At 42.4% G+C, this 24,278-nt stretch overlaps 1 protein-coding gene across 3 annotated transcripts in view; it reads right to left on the reverse strand.

The window, feature by feature from the left end:
* Positions 1-1,049: 1,049 nt before the first annotated feature.
* Positions 1,050-24,278, reverse strand: part of LOC136534415 (uncharacterized) — a 28,556-nt gene continuing 5,327 nt past the window's right edge. The window contains exons 3-14 of one of the 3 annotated variants that reach the window (XM_066526851.1): positions 9,893-10,148; positions 6,226-6,451; positions 5,988-6,111; positions 3,961-4,584; positions 3,683-3,744; positions 3,515-3,569; positions 2,838-2,877; positions 2,391-2,719; positions 2,144-2,275; positions 1,904-2,052; positions 1,695-1,760; positions 1,050-1,385 (exon numbers count right to left, since the gene is read on the reverse strand). In XM_066526851.1, coding sequence (XP_066382948.1) covers positions 1,322-1,385; positions 1,695-1,760; positions 1,904-2,052; positions 2,144-2,275; positions 2,391-2,719; positions 2,838-2,877; positions 3,515-3,569; positions 3,683-3,744; positions 3,961-4,584; positions 5,988-6,111; positions 6,226-6,451; positions 9,893-10,148 — 2,127 coding nt within the window. In that variant the 3' untranslated portion in view covers positions 1,050-1,321. Of the gene's footprint in view, positions 1,386-1,694; positions 1,761-1,903; positions 2,053-2,143; positions 2,276-2,390; positions 2,720-2,837; positions 2,878-3,514; positions 3,570-3,682; positions 3,745-3,960; positions 4,585-5,987; positions 6,112-6,225; positions 6,452-6,686; positions 9,834-9,886; positions 10,149-24,278 lie in introns of those variants that run through there. The other 2 variants (XM_066526850.1, XM_066526853.1) reach the window with 2 other exon arrangements.

Raw genomic sequence — 24,278 nt, forward strand, 5'->3', positions numbered from 1 at the left:
TCCTTTAGGGTTTCTTCCTCTAGTTTGCTTCCATGTATGAGAGAGGTCCACAACTCAAATTGTGACTTGGTTTTGAAAGAATCGGTGGCCGTAACCACCGTATGCCCTCCGGGATTCATGATTTAGTTGTGTTCTTGATGTGATTTTGGTGTTCTTCACGAGCTCCTTTTGTCCCTTCTTGTTTCCCCTCTCGTTTCTTCGTTTTGGGATGGTTTTGGTTCATTCTTGTTGCCTTGGATCGATCAATGACATGAGTAGAAGCTTTCCACCGAAGGAAATCCACTAATTCCTCACGAGATCGCAGATCCGAGCAATTTAAGGTCTTGACCTATTTTTTGGGGATTCTTCAATTCCTTCGATTCACGGAGTTAGAGTTTGTTTCGGGCCATGATCCTTTAGAGGTTGTCTTTCTACTCGCTTGTGAACCCTTGTGCAAAGTTTCAAATCATTTGGAGTTGATTTGATCAAGTTATGGCTTGATTTGATTTTTCCCGAGAAACTGCTCGTTCATACCGGTTGCGTCCGATATGATCTAGGACGTGTCCGATATTTCTCACTTTGGAGTTTTGAGCTGAAATTTGGTGGAGACCTTCCCTTGGTGTCTAAAGAGCTATGGTTAAAATTTCATGATTTTTGGACACCATTTGACGGGGTTTTGGATTTTTCTCTTTTGGTCAGCTTGCTGCTGAAAATATCGGACGTGTCCGAGATCATACCGGACGTGTCCGAAAATACCGGACGTGTCCGATATAATACCGGACATGTCCGATATTTGCAGGAGCAGTGCTGTTTTCTTTTGGGAGTTTGCTCGTTTGGGCTTCGATCTGTGTTCCGTTTACTCTGTGGTGACCCGCTGTGTTCTGAGGGAGCATCCACCCTTCTCTAGGGTCGTGGTCATCAAGTCTTTCGTGTATGCTTTTTGGGGATTGATGTTGGGACAGTGGTCGAAGATTTCGAAAGAAATTTGAGGCTTCCATTCACCCCCCCTCTGGTCGCCGTTTCCGGTCCTTCAGATTGTTACTCAAATTGAAATCTACAGATATCAAGCATTTTAGCTTATTTCCCAGATTTATTTATCCAAGAACAAAAGGATTTCTATTTTGTGATGTTGAAACGGATAGATGTTTTGTCTTATTTGCCCTGCTAAACAATTTATGCTGCAGACAGGAAGGGCACCAAAAGTCCAAAACAAAATGGTAACATTAGCAGAAACAGAGCAGCCACCACTGGTGATGTGCCAGTAGGCAGTAGTTGTAGTATAGCTATTAAACTTGGCATGAACAGGTGAGAATTCCTCATGTCACTTTCATTTCTTCCCACACTACCAACGTCCATGATGGCCAATCTCCGTAATTGCTAATCCATGGCTGTGTCCAATAACAACCCTATAATCTCACACCAAAAGGAAAACAGGAAAAGATCAGAACCTTATGAGAAATTAAGTGGATAGAGTTTTACTTTTACAGCACAAAAAAAGAGGACAACATAAGCAACTGCAATGCCAAGGTAGAGCATACATGTAATAATATTGAAGATTGTAAGACTCAATTGCAGATGATAACACAAATGAAGAGATAAAAAACAATCCTCTGTTTGATTACTTTTTTCTTTGAACTTCTAAAACTTATTGGCAAGCTAGTAATTCGTTTCAGGCAATCAAACTGAAGGAGCACAGGAAATGTTTCATTATGTACCTTGAGTCCTTCATACATGCTAAGGCATGGACTTTTCTGAGACCAAAGTTGAGTACGCCCTCAAGCCTGGAAGTATGCAAAACATGAGCAGTGTTACAGCCATGAGCCATCCCATGTGAATCCTATCCCAGCACTTGTTAAGTAGAATCACAACCATATATAATGATATAAAATGTCTTAAGGATGTTGTGAGCCCAATTAATCCGTACCTGAAGCTATTAGAGTTCCAAAGACGAACAGTCCCATCGCGGGAACCTGTCATCAATATAGGAAGCTCAGGATGGGAACATACAGCGCTGACTCTATTTGCGTGTCCTTCCAGTGTTTCAACGCAAATCTTCTTCTGCAAGTCCCAAATCTGTTCGACATTTACAAAAAGCGTTAGAGCAGAATGCTCTTTATGGATGCTTATTAAAGGCATACCCTTTGGAGTTTGGAGAAGACCCCACCTTGGCAGTCCCATCATCAGAGCCGGTAATCAAGTATTGCCTGTCACCTCGAGTAAAGTAATCCAAACATCTCACATGAGATGTATGCCCGGCCAATGTGAAATTAGCACGGGGAGAATCAACACTCCAGATCTGAAATTTATAGCAAAGAAGGAACTCTAAGTTTCTGAACCAAGGAGTCAAGGACCAGTATTTGTTTAATGGATCTTATCAAAGTTTTTGTGTCTCAGGAAATTTAAACACACACCTTTAAGGTATAATCCTTGGAAACACTTGCAAAAGCTTTGACATCATTGGGGTTGAAGGCAATCTGCATCACAGAGCTGGAGTGCGCATCCTCAAATTTCCGTGTGGATTTCCAGCCATTTTCCCAGTCCCACATCTTAATTACAAGGTCATAGGATGCTGACAGTACATAAGGTTCAGTTGGATGAATAGCCAAAGAAGTGATCTGGTTACTGAGAGCCCTGAAACTCTTGACTCTCTTCATTGTGTTATAACTGTACACATAGATGCGACCATCTCCACCTCCGGCAACAATCCATTGCTTTTGTGCAAGAAATTTAACCGTCAAAACTGTAGTTAAGATATAGGAAATTATAAGATGTGTCAAAAATAAAAAAGATGCTCTGTGGAAGAAATTGACAACTTCTATAGATATCAAAACAGATTTTGGTGAATTCAGATGACATGCCTTCCTGTTCCCTTGTGAGTTCAAACGACTTTACCATTGCCTGTGGATGAATAAAACATAACCTAATTAGTTCAATGTTTTTTTTTCTGAAGCAAGGATGTGGGGGAGTGCCCCACTTATATTTTTTTTTTTTACTAAAAAGGGCTGGTTGCCTGGTTATGTACAATGAACATGACAAGCAGAAGAGAAAACTAAACAAAGAAAACTAGTTCCAATATTAACTCTTGATTTTCTGAAATAGGTCAGATTTTGGTTAAGTGCAGACAACTAAAAACAACATTTAAGCACTAAATTCAAATGAACTACATGAGAAATCCCAGGATGGAAATTTATTACAACTGCCACTAAAAAAGTTAAGCACATCAGAATTTCACATCCATTTGATTTTAAAAAAAAATGTAGCTATCTAGTGATTTTGTTTCTCCTTGACAGAGTGTTCTATAACACTTCATAAAACTAACACAGAAAGTTTGGTTGTGAATCGGGATTCACTAGTTGTATGTCTAAACAGACCCATATGGTTCAATTTTCCGGAAGATCTAATGTAACAGGTATTTGTGAAAGTTTGTCATGGTGCCACCATCTGGCTTCTCTAATTCACATCTTTACAAAATATCCTACAAAAAAAAAAACAATCTGCAAATATGTTCTACTGACTAGTGAGACTAGCTGCAAACCTTTGTCTGATAGTTCCACGTGCAGACATGCCCATTGAAGTGACCGGTTACAATCCTGCCATGCAGATCAGAAAATAAAATATGCGTGCCTGATTCAATCCAATGAAGCAGAAATAAAATATTTCCATGTCATTTTAATCCTCATAAAAATTTAAACTATCCACTCACCAAGGTTCTGTTGGATGTACATCCATGGAAACCATTTTATCAAAAATCACCGTTGAGATGACCTGATCCAACCAAACAAATGCTAATGATGAGTAGAAAGATTTTAAGCATAGGTACATGTTTCTAGCTAAAGAAGAATGAAATATTTATGTGAGCTTCTCTCAACCTAATATAATCCAGTTGAAAAAGAAACATCTCTGTTCTCTTTGAAGACAAGAGTTAAATTTTCGAGCAGATAATAGATGTTATGCTAAAAAAAGCAGGCACTGGATATAAACCTCAGAGGTTGTCTCTGCTTGTGGGTCACAAAGAGCCATCAGCGTATTTTCATGCACCAAATCAACACATGTCTTTTGAACTTCCTCAAAAAAATTATCAAACTCAGCATCAGCTTCTCCTTGGTTTATATCCTTAAGCTGGTCACTATCCATTATACGGCTCTGCTTAATTAGAAACTCGTCTATGTCCAGCGGTGGGTGCTGTTTCTGTTCTTTCATAGTCACAGTAAGGGTGTAAGTGGATCTTGGTTCCACGACACCGCAGAGCCACTCAGTGAAGTACCTCTCTGGGTTCCCTGGCCGAAGCCTGAAGGCGATACGGTCATCTGTGCTGTTGGCTAGGTACAATGGGCATGTGGCCAACCTGTTAAGCTCGAAAGGGAATCGAAGCTCCAGGGGATGAATCTCAAGCAGCTTACAGGATGTAGAAGTTTCTTGTTCTTGGAAATCAGTTTCTGTTTCATTCAGCATAGTAATAATGGCCCCAATATTGGGCCTATTTTGACTGTTGTCATGTACACATTTTAATGCAATCTCTGCACATGTCTTCACTTGATGGCAGTATGCTTCTAGTAACAACTGGCTCAGCGTTGCCTGCAGTCTATTCTTCCAATTTTCAACTACCTGAGAAATCAAATTAGGAGGAGATTACTTCACTAGACTAGAAATGATGAAGTTCTTCCATACTTATCTATTATAAAGAGTAAATAACTGGTGCAATTAAATGGGCCACATCGGCTATTAGTGATAGAAATTCTCAATCTGTCTCATTATGCGAGAAAAAGTGGAAGGACAATATTTTAGAACACAATGGCAGGAGCTCTACCTTTCAATTAAGGTAGGAGAAAAAGAGGTTTATATACAAACGGGAAAACACACCCCAAGGGGCTAGTACAGTAGACAGGTAAACCCCTAAGCTAATGCTCTCTTTCTTTGCTCTATGTCGTCTTTTATTCTTGCGGCTACCGGTAACACCGATGATTCTACGGCGTTGTTGAAGATTCTCCTATTCCCCTCTTTCCAGATGTTCCAGAAGGTGTAGATCACCACCCCATTGAACCGTCTTAAGTGGAAGGACAATATGAGTAGTCGCTACCCACAAAAATATATTATTATTAACGATGGTATATTCATGTTGAACCCGAAGGCACATGAATTTATTTCACTTCTTTTTTTCTTGAATACAAGTATAGTATATAGATTGGTCTGGGCAAATATTATACCCATGGTCAAAGAGGGATTGTACTCATGGGCAACAACATTTTCAATCAGCCACAGTAAGAAACCAAGAACTAGCAGGTATTCATTAAAAGAAAGGAAGAACTATGCCTAACCAAAAGATGTACGTAATCCAACATTAGCAAAACAGTAAAAAGATGACTGGGACATTTGTCTGTTTCCTCTGATTATGGAAATGTTTGGGAAGTGGGCTCGAACGCTATTTAGTACTTACCTTGGCTACAGCTACTAGAAGCATGGAGCTCCTCCTAAACCCCATATAAATTGGTACCCATGGAAGTTTGAAAGAAGATGCTGTAGATGGAAGATAATGGGAGAAGCTCCTCCTAATCCGCTACTGGGAGTAGGGTTAGACCGATTGATGAGGCTGCCGTACCTCCCAGATTGGATCAGCGAAGATGAGTCCATCGAGGGGCGGTGGAGCCATGACTGAACTAGGACTGCACCTGCGAGCCCGCATGCGGAGTGCCAGCGATATCGACTTCGTTGTGAAATTAGGAACTAGTTCCTCTGCAGTTAATCAACTACTCGATTTTTCTTATTTTCAGTCCTATCAGCCCCCTCCGATATTTATGCTGCGTCAAATTACATTGGCCACAATAGTTTGCCAAATTACTCTGTATGCTGCATTTGAGAACGAGCTGTCAGCTTGATGGTGGAGAGTCGGAGCGCTCAACCTACCCTTGACCTTGACCCCACCCGGGTTTAATGTAAGAATCCAAATTTCACATATTCTTGCAAAAATAAAAAAATTATAGTCATGGGAAATTGGTCAGCTAAATTCTTACATTTTCAACGTTGCATCTCTCCTTTTGCCCTGTTAAAATCTCTAGGATTATCACACCCAAACTGTATATGTCTGACTTGAACGTAATTACTCCATTATCCAAGTATTCTGGCGCCATATATCCCCTGCATAACAATATACATGGCATATATTTTTGTGGCATTATTACTGTGCAAAAGTAAGTTGAAATCAAAGACTGTATCCTGAAATATTAGTGGTTCTCATACAGTACCGTTTACCTTGACCCACGACAGTTTGCAGTTATAATTCGAGTTTGTTGTTTGTCAAAGAGTCTTGACAGACCAAAATCGGTTATTTTTGGAACCATTTCTCGGTCAAGTAATATATTGTCTAGCTTCAGATCTAAGTGAACAATATTCTTTTCCTCGTGTAGATAACGCAAACCTTGACAAACTCCTTTAATTATCCTGTATCGCTCATGCCATTCAAGTCTACAATTTGTATCTGCATCATGTGAAAAAGCAAAACCACAAACCAAAAAGAATATTAGTAATTAGCTGCTATGTTGACTTCATTTAGAATTACCGGTTAGATATATGTGTATGTGGTTGCATTTTCCCTTTTGTATAAGGGTGTCTTTGCATACTTGTACATGTACGTATTGGGGTAAAGCCCTTCTTCTCAATACAAGCTCTATTCTAACGTGGTATCCAGAGTTTGATTGTTGCGCTAGGGTTACCTCGTGGACGCGCCGGCTTCTCCCTGCCGCGCCGCCGCCGGTTCATTCCTGCCGGCTTTTCCCTGCGTGTCGTTGTTGACTCATCACCATCGCGGCTCCTCTTCTCGAATCATCACGGCTCCCTTCCCGCCACGGCTTTTCTCTGCCGGCTGCCGCTCAGGTGCACGTGTGTGAGCACGAGCCCGCGCGAACTCGAGCACAAGCGGGGCGCATGACGGATCCCGCCACCATGCGTGGACCCGCCACCGGGTGCGCCGTTCCTGCTGCTGGGCGCGGTCTCACTCCCACTGGGCGCGGCCCTGCTAGCCCCGCGAGCTTCGCCCTACTCTTGGAGCAAAACAGAGAGCTCCCCTCCGGTTGGTTTCTTAAGTGTTGAGTAAAAAAATGGCATCCTCTCCGGCTCCTACCTCTGGTGGTGGTGCTCAAGTCCCACGTTGTATAGTGTTTTTCAATGGCATCAATTATCGTGATTGGATTCCTCAGATCGTATGCGGTGGCATATGTGTGGTCTCCGACTATGGGAGTTTCTCAATGGTGAGCTGCCTTGTCTAGCCTTGCCTACTCCTCTAGTGTAGCCGGTGATTCCTATAGGAACCTCAGAAGCTGACCAAAAGATGTTGCGGGATGCTTATGATGATGATCTGGCCTCTTATATGTCCCACTTTAGGGATTATCAGACATGGTTGGATGAGGATGCTCGTGCTAGGGTTGTTTTCGTTGCTAGTATGGATGAGCGTCTGGCTACTGATATTGTTCAGCTTGATCATGCTTTTCAAATCCTTGCTTCCTCAGCGCTATGAGCCCTATGGTGAATCTACCTATATTACCGCTTTACGTCAGGAGCAATTGTTATAGCAGGGTGACACAGTTCAGTTGAGGATTTCTTTTGACAGCTATGTGTAGTGTGGCGTGAGCTTGACACTCTTGGTCCTTAGTTGTCTCTGACCACTTGTGATTCCTGCAGGAAGCAACAAAGTCACCTTGAGCTTCAATCTCACCTATGACTCCTGACTTGTCTACGTGCTGAGTTTGAGCCTCTCTGTGCTCAGTTACTTGCTCGTGAGCCATGTGTGTCCCTGATGGAGGCTCTTACTACCGTTCATAATGAGGAGACTCGTCTTTGTTTTGCTGGTTTGCTTCAATCGACCTCCTCCTCAGTTCTGGCTGCTCGGTTTGCATGCCTCGGAGTTCTTGGTTCTGCTCCCAAGGGGTCTTCTTCAGTGGTCTCTAGCTCTGGGACTCGCAGTTCAGGTGGACTTCATTGTGATCACTGTGACAGAGATGGACATGTTGAGGCTCACTATTACAAGAAGAAGAGGCAGGCTCAGTCTCGCCAAGGTGGCCGTCCCTCACAGGGTCCTGGTACTACGACTACTGGTGTCTCTCAGAGTACTGGCAGCTCTCAACATACTGATACACAGGAGATATTCATGTTGCTTCGTCGTCTTGGTGCCTCTGTCTTCTATTGGGGGATCACCATCCACTTCAGGTATTGATCTTGCCCTGGATTCTTAATTCTTGTGCTTCTTTTCATATGATGCCTGAGCATACCTGTCTTTCTTCCACTTGCCCTCCTTCTATTCCTCTCACTGTTCAAACGTTGATGGCTCACCTCTTTCGGTTGTTAGTCATGGCACTCTTTCATCCTCTTCTTTTCATGTTCCCAGTGTTTCTTATGTATATCCACTGTGCTTCTTCCTCCTCCACCGTCTCCACCTTCTTCACTATCTCCACCTCCTCCACCATCTCCTCCGCTGCCCTCTGAGCCGCCTTCACAGGTTCCTCTTAGGTCCATTTATGACTCCAAACCACCTGTGATTAACACCTACGGTCGCCGCCTCCATGACACCTCGCCTCCTGTTGAGTCGGCTCCTGATGTTTCACCTCCTGTTGAGACATCTTCGGTTGAGGATTCCTCCTCTCGACCATCCTCTCGTTATAATCTTCATGATCAGGGATTGCTAAAGCCTGCATACCGGTATAGTTCTGCTGGCACTGTTCTTTCTGAGCCAACCACATATCATGATGCCATTTGTCATCCATAACGGCAACATGACATGGATGAGGAGATCATTGCTCTTGAGCGCACTGGCACTTAATTGGGACCTTGTTCCTCTTCTTCCTCATGCTCGTCCCATCACATGCAAATGGGTTTATGAGATTGAGACTCGGTCTGATGGCTCTCTCGAGCGTTATAAAGGCCCGCCTTGTTGCTCATGTTTTTAGTAGGAGTATGGTCGTGACTATGATGATACCTTTGCTCCTATGGCTCACATGACCACTGTTCGCACTCTCCTTGCCGTGGCCTTTGATTGTGCTTGGTCCATTTCTCAACTTGATTTAAAAAATGCCTTTCTTAGTGGTGAACTCCGTGAGGAGGTCTAGACGCGACTACCTCCTGGGTATCTTGCTCCCGATGGCATGGTTTGTCGTCTTCATCGCTCTCTATTTTCTAGCATATATTTTTATAATACTATTTTCTATAAGGTCAGTCAAACTTAGGTTAGTTTGATTTTGATCTATTAAAGTGTGAAAAGTAAAACTCAACAAAATTGGTAGAACTATCTTTCTGTATTGATCCCTTGTGTATGTGTGTGTGCGTGCGTGCCTGCGTGTGCGCATGTGTGCACGCGTGTGTGTATTGGCAACCCTTGGGCAATGGACATGCTGCATCTGTGGCACTAATAACTACCTAGTGTAGTTAAATCTCTAATGGCTAGTACGCCCTCCACCCTAGAATAAGTGTTGCTATGACATTCGTGTCGGTCAAACCTTTTTAAGTTTGACTAGGTTAATAAAAAATATTAGCAACATTTGTATCTCCAAATAAGTATTATGAAAGTAGATTCAACGATCTATCTAATGATATAAATTATGTACTATAAATATTAATATTTTCTTGTATATATTTGTTCAAAATTAAAACCGTTTGACTCCTCTTATTTTGGGATGGAGGAAGTATTTGCTAAGTGAGATCACCAAGGGGTGTCTCTCTGAAGGGACACTATGTTTCGTGACATGATCAAACCTAGAATTGCATTCTTTATGAGATGGGAGGTAGTACATACAAAATCAGCATAAGGAGGATTGAATGTTAACTCAAATAATGCAGAGTATAGTTGCATGTTAACACCACGCACACGTAAGCTATGCAGTAAACACAAAAAGAAATGCAGAGTATGCTGCAGTATGTATGGTACCTGTACCTTTAAGCTCGCTCCGCAGGCTCCCGTTGGCTATATACTCAAAGCATAACAGCCTTACTCGGACCTCCGCAAGGACACATTTGCCCTCATGCTTCATTATTTTCCCATGTGTATCTGCACAATAGCCTAGAAACCGTACTATATTTCTGTGCTTGGTCCTCATCAGACAATCAATTTCGTCCACAAATGACTCGTCTTCAATTGATAGATAATCGTGGAGCTTCTTAACAGCTACTTCAGCACGGCCAAGCACTCCCTGTTTACCGTATACAGTAGTATCATGTTAATATGGACAAAGCTTTCAGGTCAACGATGATCAGTATTCGCAGGTTTGAAGCATCTTGATTCGGAAATTCAGATATGAGCTAGGTTGAAAGATCATCAAATTGCCTAATCTAACACTGTACCTAACTTCAAATTATTATCACTATCACGAGGGTTCACAGAATCACAGGCCATGCATGCCCAAGCAATCAAGCATCGTCGTCAATATATGTCCAAATAAATCGTTCCATCATTCCATCAACTGTGTTGTCACATGGTCTTTGGCCATGTGGAGAGTTATATCTAAATCTAAATATGTTCAGGCAGCGGCACATAAAATTTGCAATACCAATTAGCCTCTTCACATAAAAAAACCAGAAACATTTCGATTTAGTGACTCGGATGTGTTAATGTGTGATATGAAATGTTCGGCACGTCACTTTTGGTAATAAACACTTTTTTTTATCACTTATGTTGATCATTGCTTATGTTTCTGAAACCTATGAACGAACTGACAATTAAAGGTGCTCGTGAAAAGGAAGATTCGTTAATTTGAGTTATTTTTTTGGGAAGATATCTGAAATTTGAACTTGACACTACTATAATAAGCATTTGTAGGAGCGGCTGGTGATGGTTCGTAGAGGCGGCTCGGCCAGCCGCCCCTACCATACCGTCTCTACAAATCATGCATTTGTAGGGGGCGGTTTCTAGACCTGCCCCTACAAATCGATTTATAGGGGACGGCTGGTAGCACCAGCCATCTCTACAAAATTGATTTGTAGGAACGGCCGTAGTACCAGCCGCCCCTATAATACCTGTTTGTAGGGGCGATTTCAGTTTAGAACCGCCCCTACTAGTACATTTTTTCGCCCAAAAAAATTCAAATTTACAATTCAAATTCGACCAGAACATATATTTTTCATGCACAACTCCATCATTACATTGTTTCAGTTTTTTTTAATCCAAGTAGTGAACCCAACTTCTATTAGGGATTAATGTTTCTTGATTCATTAGTGCTCTGAAAAGTTGATAACAGTGTATCTAACTATGAAATAGTAATAATGATCGGCTTACATGTGACATAGTAATATTATGTATCAATAAAAGGGGACAATTCAGTGGCATGGTGAGTTTTCCCTTGGATTGAAAAGAAAGCAGACAAAAACGATTTAAATATCAAACATTATTTTACAAAAGAAATAGCACATTACACTACGTGAAAAACAGTTTGTAGCAACTGAGCTTTTTTTTTCTTTAGGGGCGGCTGACATTGGAGCCGTCCTTACAGTGACGTGCTCGGGCTCCAGCACAGCAGCTGCCCCTACAAATGGCACAGTAGGGGCGGCTGGTAATACGAGCTGCCCCAACAAATGCGTTGATTTGTAGGGGCGGCTGATATTACCAACCGCCCCTGCTTTGTCCATTTGTAGGGGTGGCTTAATCAACAGCCGCCCTACAAATGCCCGTTGTATATATAGCGGCCATCTTCGGAAAAGTCCCCACCCCTCAGTCTCTCTCCTCTTCGCTCCCTCTCTCCCTTGATGCGGACAGGGCGGCAGCGGCACTTGGCGCGAGCGGGCGCGGCAGCTGCGGCCGCCTTTCTCCACCTCCTCCTCCCCCCCATCGCATCATTCTGTGCCGGCCGGTCCCTCGCCGCTGGCTCACGCCGCGAGGCGCTGCCGGCGACCGACGGCGCCCCCGGGCTACGGTGCGGCATCGGCCATGGGACCTGGCGGTGCCCGTCTCCGTCCATGGCGCCATGCGAGCGGGCCTCGCCGGTGGCCGCCGGTGTGCCTCCCACCCCTTGCAGCCTCCTCGCGCCGGTCAGCATCTGCTTCTGTGCTCCATGAAACCCTAGCCTCTCTCTCTCTCTCTCCCTTCCTCCCTCTCTCCATAGCACCGCAGCCACCGGCCTCTCCTCCATTGGCGCGGCCATCGGTCTCTCCTCTGTCGGCGCGGCCACTGGCCACTCCTCCGTCGGCGCGGCCACTGGCCACTCCTCCGTTGGCGCGGCCACCGTCCCATCCTCTCATGCTCTGCCTCCACCCCTCTCTCCTTTCCTCTCTCTCAGATCTAGATGCTACCGCCCTACACCACCATGGACCCCAAGGAGGATGACTTCTGCGGTGGCCGATGGGAGGAGTGAGCGGGAGCTACCGTCCGAGCTAGTGGCGGAGCGGGGGATGGTGGTGGGCGGGCACTGCGAGATGGGGATGAACGCAGTGGGGCCACCACCCGGGGCGCCCGTCGGAGCCGCCAGGGAGCGGCACTACGTAAAAAACGGGTTGTAGGAACAGGTCAAATTTTTTGTAGGGGCGGCTGGTGATGGAGCCACCCCTATAGTGGCGTGCTCAAGGAGCCCTAGAGACCAGCCAGCCCCTACAAATGGAACAATAGGGGCGGCTAGTGATACAAGCCTCCCTACAAATGGGTCTGATTTGTAGGGGCGGCTCACTCACCAGCCGCCCCTGGTATTTCTATTTGTAGGGGCGGCTGGTGATTGAACCGCCCCTACAAATGCCCCGCGTATAATTACCTGCTATTTGTAGGGGTGGCTCAATCACCAGCCACCCCTACAAATGACCCACATATAAAAAAATAGCAGCACCTTCTTTCTCCTCGGGTCACTCACTCCAACCCGTGAAAGAAATGTGGGGAGGCCTTGGACACCTCCCAAAAAATGCTCTACTAAGGGGGGAAGGTTTTGGTCTCAAATCCTTTGGTGGAGAGGTTGTAGAAGGTAAGAAAATGCTATTCCACACTTTTTTGAAGTTTTAATGGTTGGTTAGTGAGTAATTAGAGTTTTATTTTTCTCTCTCTTCTATGGTGCTTGAGTTACTTATGAAGCAAATTAGACCCAAGTTTTGAATGTACTAGGGTAAATTAGGTAGGGGAACAAGATCATACCCTTATTTGGTCCATGTTTCTTGATTTTAGTGAACAATTAGTTAGTTTTATGGATGTTTCATGTGCATATAGATCTAGATCTAGGATTTGGTTTTTTTATTAATTTTGTTTTTGTAAATTTGTGTTTGATGAAATTGGACTAGGGTTTGCATGAAAGATATTGGGTAAAATATAATTGTTGTTAATTGTTGCCTTTGAAATTGTTTATTGTAATCAATAAATATGTATTTTAATTATTTATGGATAAATAGGCCATTAATTAATTTTCCTCTATCATGGTGTGTTTGTATGCTTCATGTAATTATATTTGATTTATATTCATATATATCTAAAGTATATACAATTATTCTCAAGTAATTATTAATTTGATTCATTTTTATATATATCTGAATAAGTAGTCCTTTAATGTTTGTTTTGTTGTTGTTGTAAAAGATGGAGTACAGGAATTCTTGGATGTATGGTTCGTTAAGGTTCAAGGCAGGTTTCTGTGAAGAGGTAGATAAATTTTTTGAAGCCGCAAAGAAGCATGCAACGACATTGACAGAGAATAAGGATACAATTATTTGTCCATGTAAAGATTGCAAGAACCATATGGCATGGACAGATGTAACTATCATCAGATCACATTTGATTATGCGAGGATTTGTTGAGGACTACATAGTGTGAATTCATCATGGTGAAACGATTATTGTTAACGACGAGGATGAGGAGGAATACGATGACGAAACCATAGAATCCTTGTCCCAATATTCAACAGAGCTTGATGCATGAATGGATTCCGAGTTTGGCAATGAACAAGGTGGTGATGCTAGTGGGTGGGATGGTAATGACGAAGGTGGTGCCAATAATGATGGTGGAGCACATATCGGGGATGAAGATGATTTGGAGGACAAGATTTGAGCCCTTAGACCAGATATTTTACTAAATAGCCCAAAAGATCTAGAAAATTTGGAAAGGGTGACAAAAGCATCAAAGAAGACTGTGTATGGTATTGAAAAGGGTTGTCCGACACATTGGACATTGCTATGTTTTGTGCTTGAGCTACTCATCCTGAAGGCTAAGTACGGCTGGTCAGACTATAGTTTCAATGATCTATTGCATCTTCTGTCATGGGTGCTGCCATAACCAAACTCAGTTCCCGCCAACACATACCAAGCGAAGAAGGTCATAAGTCCATTGACAATGGGGGTTGAAAAAATCCATGCATTCCCCAACCACTGTATACTTTTTCGTGGCGAAACGTTCAAGTCACTGGATAAATGTCCCTAGTGTGGAGCCAGCCAGTACAAGAACAATGACCTTTATGGTGGGGACGAAGCCTCCACGGAGAAAAAGAGGAATAAGAAGGGTATAAAAAAGATGGTACAAGAATCTCAGCCTCTAGAGGACACTCCATAAGGCAACGATGCAAAGCAGAGAAGAATTTCTGCCTTGGTAATGTGGTACCTGCCAGTGACCAACCGCTTGAGATGTATCTTCCTAAACCCTAAAGAAGCCACACTCATGACATGGTGGGATGATGAGCGTAAGGTGGATGATGATAAGATTGCACACCCGACTAATTGTAGTCAGTGGCAAAGGTTCGATGAGAAGCACAAAGAATTTAGCGATGACCCAAGGAATGTATGATTTGGCTTGAGCACCGATGGAATGAATCCCTTCAATGAGAGGATGAGCGACCATAGCACTTGGCCAGTGATCTTGACCATGTACAACATCCCAATGTGGTTGTGTCAGAAGAGAAAGTACCTTCTCTTCACTATTCTTATTTCTAGCCCTAAACAACCAGACATTGATATAGACGTGTTCCTCGAGCCTTTGATGCAAGAAAGGGAGCTGATGTACGATGCATTCCGAAAGGAGGACTTCATATGTAGAGCAATAATATTTGTTACTATCAATGATTACCCCACGCTGTTTGCTTTGTCTAGACAGATCAAAGGGAAGACGGGATGCTTGGTTTGCTTGGATGGTACTATATGGGTGTACCTAGATGCATCCAAGAAGATAGTTTACCTAAGGAACCGACGCTTCTTAAAGACAAGTCATAAGTACCGCGGCAAATTGTTCTTTAGATTTTATGACAACACCCCAGAGATTGAACCCCCTCCGAAGAGACGTCATAACAGAGAACACGTGTACAGAATGGTGAAAAACATACACGTCATCTATGGAAAGAAGAATCCAAATGGGACGAACAGAGATAGAAGCACATCTCCTATTGAAGACATGCCTTTCAAGAAATAATCGAACTTCTTTCAGTATCTGCCTTATTGGCTAGACTTGGAGGTCCCCCATGCCATTGATGCTATGCACATGCAGAAGAATGCCTTTGAGAGTCTCATTGCTACCTTGATGGACACAGGCAAGTCAAAGGTTGGTCTGAAAGCACGAAAAGACATGATGCAGCTAAACGTGATGCCACAACTTCACCTGGTACCTGAGGCTAATGGAAAATACACTCTGCCCACGGTGTTCTTCAACCTAACACCAGACGAGAAGAGAGCTATATGCACTTTCCTGAGGGGGTCAAAGTCCCGTCTGGGTTTTCAACAAATGTGAAGAAGCTAGTGTCGATGAAGGACTTGTCAATAACACACTGCAAGGCTCATGATTGCCATGTGATGCTGACAGTGTTTCTACCTATTGCAATTAGGGCTATAAAGCCAGAGTTCTTGAAAATGGCCATCACCCGCATGTGCTACTTGTTTTTGAAGATCTCACAGAAGACGATTGGCAAGCAAGAGTTGAGTGACCTACATGAATTTGTGGTATAGACATAAAATCAACTAGAGATGTGTTTACCTCCTGCTTTTTTTGATATAATACCACATCTCATGATTCACATGGTTCATCAGATATAGGCGCTGGGCCCTTGCTACTTGCATGAAATGTGGTTCTATGAGCGGTTCATGTCGGTTCTAAGTCGATACGTGCATAATCGAGCATACCCAGAGGGCTCCATGATAGAGGGTTACAGTACTAAAGAAGTCGTCGAGTGCTATCAAGAGTACCTAAAAGTACATAAAGGGATTGATAAACCTAATTCTCATCACAAGGGTAGGTTGGCTGGGAAGGGCACCCGTGGTAGAAAAGTGTTCATTGACCATGATTACAAAGAGGTGAGTCGGGCACATTACAGTGTCTTGCAGAGTACACAACTGATGCAACCATACATTGATGAACACTTGGCTATCATTATGGCGGAGAGAAATGGTCGTTCAGATGATTAGGTCATGAAACAGCATAAGCAACGACTAACTACATGGTTGAAGGACCAAAATATACCGCCTAGAGAAACCATAGACCCTATTACCATCAGTAGGTTGGCGGAGGGGCCATCGAGACAAGTGACATCTTGGAATGCTTATGACATTAATAGGTATACGTACTATACCCACGCAAAGGATAGTAAATATGTGAACCAAAACAGCGGCGTTTGAATAGAGGCTCTCGATGGATTAGGGCGGAAGATCCAATACTTTGGCATCATTGAAGAGATATGGGAACTTAACTATGGAAGGGATATAATAGTGGCCCTGTTTCGATGTCGCTAGATCAAACAACACCAACTGAACGAGATCGGATTGAGAGTCTTGGACCTCGAGAATCTAGGCTACCAAGATGACCCTTGGGTGCTCGCTTCACGTGTCGCACAAGTTTTCTATATGTCTGACCCACAAAGTAACCTCCCCCCGAAGAAGAAGCAGCACATTATCGGAGTTGAAGGCGTGGACGATGTTGAAGCTTACAATAACTTCGATAAGATGCCGCTATTCATAGACTTTCCTAAGAAGATCAGTGTTGTGAAAAAGAACCTACCCAAAGACATTGCCATGGGAACAAAAAGATGTCAAGGAGAAAGTTGTTACAGTGGGCTAGCTAGTTGTTGAACGTGGAGTGTTTGTGTAAGTGTGTGTTTGTAAGACTTTATTTATGCATCCGTGTGAGACTATATATTTATGTATGTTTGTAAGACTATATATTTATGTATGTGTATGAGACTACATTTATGCATGTGTGTGAGACTACTCTTTGTAACATCCAGATGAATCTATTTCAACATCCACTCTATTACAACTAAAACTTTATGAAATCACTTAACACTTTATGAAATAAAGAAATGGCCAAAATAAAAGTAGGAGATAGTGATGTGTTCAACAACTTTTATATTCATCACCTTTACAATTGAAATCATTTAGTGGTTGAAAATCAGGTTTGAAGCTGTCATTTTCTGAAATTCAAAATTTGAACTGTTCAAATTTTGTCAAATAAAAAAATGACCAAAATAAAAGTTGCAGACAGTGATGTGTTAAACAACTTTTATATTCATCACCTTTATAGCTGAGATTATTTAGTGGTTGAAAATTAGGTTTGAAGCTGTCATTTTCTGAAATTCAAAATTTAAAATGTTTAAAATTAGTGACAAAGATAGATGACTAGACTAAAATGATAGAGCATGATTTTATAAAATTTTAGGAAAAAAATCATCTCATTTGAAGTTAGTATGAGGAAGAAAAACTAGTTATAAATTTCAGCCATAAATTAAAAAGAGAAATCACACTTGTTCATCATTGATCATCATGAACAGTTGTGATTTTTCTTTTTAATCTCTGGGTAAAATTTGTAACTAGTCTTTCTCCCTCATACTAGCTCCAAATGTGATGATTTTTTCCTAAAATTTTCTAAAATCATGCCCTATCAAGTTACTGTGTTGATTTGGTCATTCTTTTCATTTGACAAAATTTGAGCCATTCAAATTTTCAAATTTAAAAAAATGATAAGTTCTAACAAGATTTTCAACCATTAAATAATTTCAGCTGAAAAAGTGATGAATACCAAAGTTGTATAACTCATCAAGATCTATAACTTTTATTTTGGTCATTTCTTCATCTGACAAAGTGATAGTAAACATTGTTCATAAATCAACATGTCTCTCGTATAGTTCATAGAACTATGAGCCATATGTGAATTTGCGAATAATGTTTACTAATACTTTCATGAAGAAGTGATCAAAATAAAAGTCGTAGATAGTGATGAGTTCAACAACTTTTATGTTCACGACTTTTATTGTTGAATCATTTAAGGTTTCAAAATCTTGTTCGAAGTTACCATTTATTGAAATTCAAATTTGGTCAACTGAAAAGATGATCAAAATAAAAGTTGTACATATTGATGTGTTCTACAACTTTGGTACTCATGAGTTTTTCAGCTGAAATCATTTACTCTTTCAAAATATTGTTTCAAGTGAAAATTATTTGAATTTTAAATTTTGAATCATTCAAACAAAGTCACATGACAAGATGACCAAAATAAAAGTTGTACATGTTGATGAGTTATACAATTTTTATGTTTACAACATTTTTATTTTAGGTCATTTAATGTCGTAAAATTTTAGTCAAAGTTTTAAAATTCAAATTTTTAAAATTCAAATTATAGTCACATAACAAGATTGAGTTATGTTTACAACTTTTATGACTATAATTGTTTATATATATTTATGCATATATAGAATAATACAAAATATTATATACATTTGCTTTGTGTTTTTGTGATATAAAAAATACATAATTCATAATGAAATAAAATAGAAAATATTTATAGGGGCGACTAGATCAGAAGCCGCCCCTACAAATGCATTTGTATGGGCGGCTAGATCAGGAACTGCCCCTAAAAATGCATTTGTAGGGGCGGCTGGATCAGAAACCGCCCCTACAAATCGTCCTTGGTATAAAACCACGTGCGCTCGGGTGAACAATTATTGGGCGCTCTCTTCTTCCTCCTGACGCCGTTATGCTGCCCAACTGTTTCCAGCCGCCGCCACCGTCTCCGTGCCCTAGCCACCACTCTCTTCACGCCGCTTCCTCTCACTTCCGCCGTCCTCCTGTGACCGCCTCCGTCGCCCGCCACGCTTCCTCCCCCAAACGCCGCCTTCCTCAGCTCGGCCGCCACGGCGGCTAGGGTTTACGTGAGAGCTCACAATCCGCGTGGCTGTCGCCGCCCCGTCCTCGCCGGCCCTTGCGCACCCGGCCGTGTGCTCTGGTAGTCATCCCCGCCACTGGCGGCGCCTCCTCTCCGACCTCGCCGGCCCTTGCGCACCTGGGCGTGTGCTCTAGTAGTCGTCCCCGCCAACAGCGGCGCCTCCTCTCCGACCTCTCCTCTAGCTGCCATCCCTCAGCCGGCCCCCGCGCATCGCCGCCGTCTTCTACAGGTAAGCCCAACCCCTTCTTTTAGCTGCCGATTTCATGGGTTTTATTACTAGGGTTTAGCATGGCTTGCTTGTGTTGGTTGCCCCCTATGATAATTTTGGAGAAGGCCATCATGAAGATAATACGGCTTTCGTGCTCTAGGCATCCTCACTGCTTTCTTTCAGTTTGTTGTGCTATCTATGATAATATTATCCACTGTACTACTTTTGGTTGTTAGATTAGCATGCCTCACTTACACTGAGCTATATTTCGTTGGGGCATATATATTGAATACGATTATTGAGACTCTCATTTGCTTCAGGGTACTTCAACTATGTCCAATGTGTAGCATGTATAGGGTCTGATTACTGAAGCTCCATGCCCTTTTTAGCCTTATTGTCATCATATTTGCTGTAAGACATGTGTTTCATTAAGAGGCAAGGAAAGTTTTAGTACAAGGGATTATAGTACGCGATCGCACTTGTGTAGCTTGTGAGAAACATGCTGCGATAGGACACTGACATGTGGCAACTGGCATCAAGATCTGGTGGTGGTACCGCATAATTTTTGTTGACACTCAGTGAGCTGGCCCCTATATTTGAATCCTGATTTCACCCTTGGATGTCCAAGCCTTCACAGGCTACAAGCAGTCCTGGACTCGTGATTTTTAAGAGCCTAATGGGTTCCAATCTTTTGCCCAGTTATCCTTACCGGACTTGTTTTAGAACATCTGAAATTTGATTCTAAGCTCTTGACAGCCTTTCATCAATTCAATTGTTTCATTAACATTTGTATCCCATAATGTGATATTATCAGGGTAGTTAAATGCACAAAAAGCATGTGGTTAGGTTTAGTGTAGCATGACCATCTGAAGCTACTCTAGAAGTCTAGCTGTAGTTTACTTGCTCAGGCACACACCTTTTTGCATGTAAGTGCAAAGCAGCAGGGCACAAAGCACTCAGCTTTCCCTGATTCTCTCTTATTACAACCTGTGCCTTTTTGGCATATCTGTGACTTATATGCTGTTGCTATTAACAATTAATTACATATACCTTTAGTTTTAGGCCTGCACAATTTTGGCCCCTTCTATCCTGTTTACTCCCTCCGTTCCAATTTATAAAATCATGATGTGCATGTTGCTGCCTCTGTACAAGATTTTCAGTTGATACTTCTAGGGTCATCCATGAGGATTCAAATATGTTAATTAGATTTTAGAAACAAGATTTTATAAAAGCTGTGGGGGGAAAATGGGCTATCCGCCGACATAGTAGAGACAGTTTTCCAATAAGATGATGAGATCTTGCAACACTTTGTTTTCTTCATTCTCTTCTCTATGCTTATGAATATATATGTTTGGTAGTTCTATAGTTCATACTTAGCACGTAACTATGTTGCATGTGTATGCACTACTTTGACTTTGGATCTTCCATTGTCTATGTTATCAGTTTTGCCATTCCTTCATTTTATTCCGTCCTCCGCCACTACTACCACTGGCCGCAAGTTGCCTCTATTCTGATCTAGGACCCATAAGTGATTATGTTCAGTTTTCATTGACAAAGATGAGATTGATGTGTATCAATACATTCATATTGAAAAAAATGTTGTTCATATCAATCTATTTGGAGAAATCAGTATTTTTTGACCAATTCAATTAGAAGACTATTGATTTTAGAAAAATTCCACATGGAAGATGATTGGGATTTGGGAGCACTGCAATCAATACAATTATATGTACAGAGGCTAGCTCCTGGTTTTTAGATTTACCAGTACTTGGATTTAATCCAAATTCTAATTTTGTTTCCCAGTCTGAATATTTGTTGACTTCGGTTTAGGTCATAGTTAGCTATCAATTTTTAGGAGGGATGCCACCCAGTGAGTCACTTCTTTGTTCATATTTTTTCTCTCTCCTTTCAATCTATAGCTATCAATTTGCTAATACTAGTTTGACTTACTAAACTGCAAATAGAAACATCAAATCTGAATTAAGTCTTCTCTTCCCTATACTACTGTAGGGGCGGCTGCTATACTACTATCCTACTACTACTGTACTACTCTCAACTGCACTACTAAGTGGCTCTGCTCGTGTACTACTCCTGCTATACTATTGTTCTACTACTACTCAACTACTCTCTACTCTACTACTACTGTACTACTCTCTACTCTACTACTATTCTACTACTATACTATTGTCCTACTACTATCCTAGACTACTCTATGGAACTACTACTACTCTACTTGCTACTGCTAGCTACTCCTACTACTACTAGTTGGCTGCTACTCTACTCTCTTCCCTAGCTGCTGGCTGCTACTCTACTCACTTCCCTATACTACTAAGTGGCTACTACTAAGTGGCTCACTTCTACTACTATATCTACGACTACTACTGTATCTAAGTGGCTGCTACTCTTAACTACTGGCTGCTACACTTCTCTACTCCTCCTCTACTCTACTCCTCTACTATTACTCTATCTACTATTACTCCTCTACTCTAATCCATTATTTACCACATTTAAGTTACCAGATTTTGATCTGTAGGGGTCTTCCAACCATGTGGCAGCAGTCAACTCCTATCCTCTATGTTTGGGAAGCAGCAACTGCCTTTTTTTTACACCTTTTCCTCTCTATGTTTGTTAAGTAGCTGTTGCTTTTTTTTTGCCAAATCTCCCCTCTCATCTCCTCTCCTTTGTTTTGCCAATGATGAAATTGTCTAAGTCCATACATTATATGGAATATGAGCTGATGATCAAGAAATTGTGAGGAACTTGGCATCATTAGCAGCCGCCCCTACATTACCTTCTCCTCTCTTCTCTGTTATGATGCCTTGATGCTCCAAGTTCAAGATCAGATGATGATTGACATGTTTCTGAGGCCTCTACTACTGCTACTACTCATTTTTTTGATATATTGTTGTTTTATAGGGCTACTTTGGTTTATAGACCTTTTTGATTTCTTATACCTTCTTGCGTACCTAAAGCACACTTTCTTGTATCTATTAGAACAAAGCGCGAAATAATGTCGTAGACACCAGACAGTGCAGTTCAATGCCCCAAGCATGATGAACAACCAACCTATGAGGAGCAAGCACTAGAGGACCAACTTACTTAGGAGCAGTTCGATAACAAGTTAGAAAAGGATCTAGAAGTGATGCTTACTCAGGAGCAGTGTGACGAGGAGGAAGGGGGAGCAAAAGGAAGAGCAGGAGAGGCTGCTGAAGGCGAAGAAGAAGAGGATGATGATGATGATGACTTAGAAGAGGGATATGTATGTCCCGAGGATCCTTTCCTATGTGAAGCCAGAAGGAGGCCAACAGAGGAAGATTTGGACAAGGATTTTGACCCGAACGAGGAGATAGGGATAAAGCCTTAGCTTGTAAATTTTGCTAAAGCTTTGGCTATGTTACCTCTGCTAACACTTTGACCTATCGTATATACAGGTCCCTCCTGAAACTTGGAAAAGATGACGTCGACGTCCGCGACATCTCGCTGGACAAGATAGAGTAGAGGAAAGGAGAGCAGAGGCAACAGCCATAGAGACGGACATTGAGGCCTTTGCTCCACAACCTTAAGACACAACCACGACTATAAAGCCTAAGAGAAAATGAGGGGATAGAAAAGCAAATTTATATCCAGATAAGGCATGTTATGTGATAACGGAGGTCGGGCCAGCAGGGGAGATCCTTGAGCCAAAGGAATTAAGAGGATGATTTTGTAATGCGATCAGGCCCTAGTAAGAGATAAATTGAACCCAGCAATCCCTAACTAGAAAGAGATACCAGAGAAGAAAAAGGATGAACTATGGGATAGGCAGCTAAAGCTCAATTTTAGATTTCCGGAGGGTAAGCACGAACTGGTAAAAATGCTTTTAGGATGATGGGAGAGTCATTCCGACGTTGGAGGTCAGAGCTCAACAAGAAGTATATCCAAAAGGGGTTAACTCCCTTCAACGAGTTCGGCAAAATAACTCCTAGTCAATGGGAGGAGCTCATGGCTTAGAAGACTTCACCGAAGACATTGGAGCTCAGTGCCTGTAACACCGGGCTAGCGAAGAGGAATAAACACCACCATCATCTAGACCCTAGTGGCTACTATGCTAAGGAAGAGCAGTTTAGGAAGATGGACGAAGAGGCCGTAGCTGCTGGGAATATCGATGCGACAAATTTGAAGGTACGCTCAAGGAATTGGATATATGTGAGGAGTACAGAATCATCCAGCGGTAATCTTAAGTTTGATAAGCTAGAGACCCAAGATGCAGTATCAAGGATACTGAAATATGCTGAAGACAAGGAGAAGGGCTCATTCAATCCTTCTAGAGAGAGGGACGAGCTTAGCCTTGGCTTGGGAAACAAGGAGCACACAGGCCGCACCAGGGGGCTAGGGAAAAGGACGACCTAGAAGCATGGATTCAAAGAGGACAGGCACATGTACAAGAAACATGGTAGAGACTGGGAGACTAATCTTGAGCTCTAAGTAATGGCTCTAGTTGCGAAGGTGTTGGAGGAGCAAGGTTTGTCTATGGAGCCACGGACATTAATGACGCCGCTGGGACAACTAGCATTAGTTGGCAGCCCTTCGAAAGTTCCTAGCAGCCAAGGTTCCACTACAGCCACAACTCCCATCGATCGCATATGGGAACCATCTAGTTGCACCTTGGTGTTTCTCAGTGGCCGGCAGAACATTGTGATGGAGGTGGCAATGGGTGTGGCACATTCTCCCAGTGGCTTACACCACAATAATAAGATACCGCCGGACTACACTAGGGTCGAGGTGCATACCGTGAAGCTCGAGTTCATGCAGTGGAGGATAGACTACGCAACTCCTGAGGGGCTAGTATAACTCGGAGACGTAATGGGGCAGTTCATCCTCTGGCACAAACGGGATATTATATTGACTGCTTCTTTGCCGCCTCCCCCTCTCCCAAATTTAGAGCGAGTTGTTGAGGTCGGGGAGATATTTTCTCCGTCTCGTGACCATCACATTCCTGAGATGCCACATTCTTCCCAGCCTTCTTGCAAGCATGTGCCTGATAAA

The sequence above is a fragment of the Miscanthus floridulus genome, unplaced genomic scaffold, assembly GCF_019320115.1.
Source record: "Miscanthus floridulus cultivar M001 unplaced genomic scaffold, ASM1932011v1 os_1921_1_2, whole genome shotgun sequence".
In the NCBI taxonomy this organism is placed as follows: domain Eukaryota; kingdom Viridiplantae; phylum Streptophyta; class Magnoliopsida; order Poales; family Poaceae; genus Miscanthus; species Miscanthus floridulus.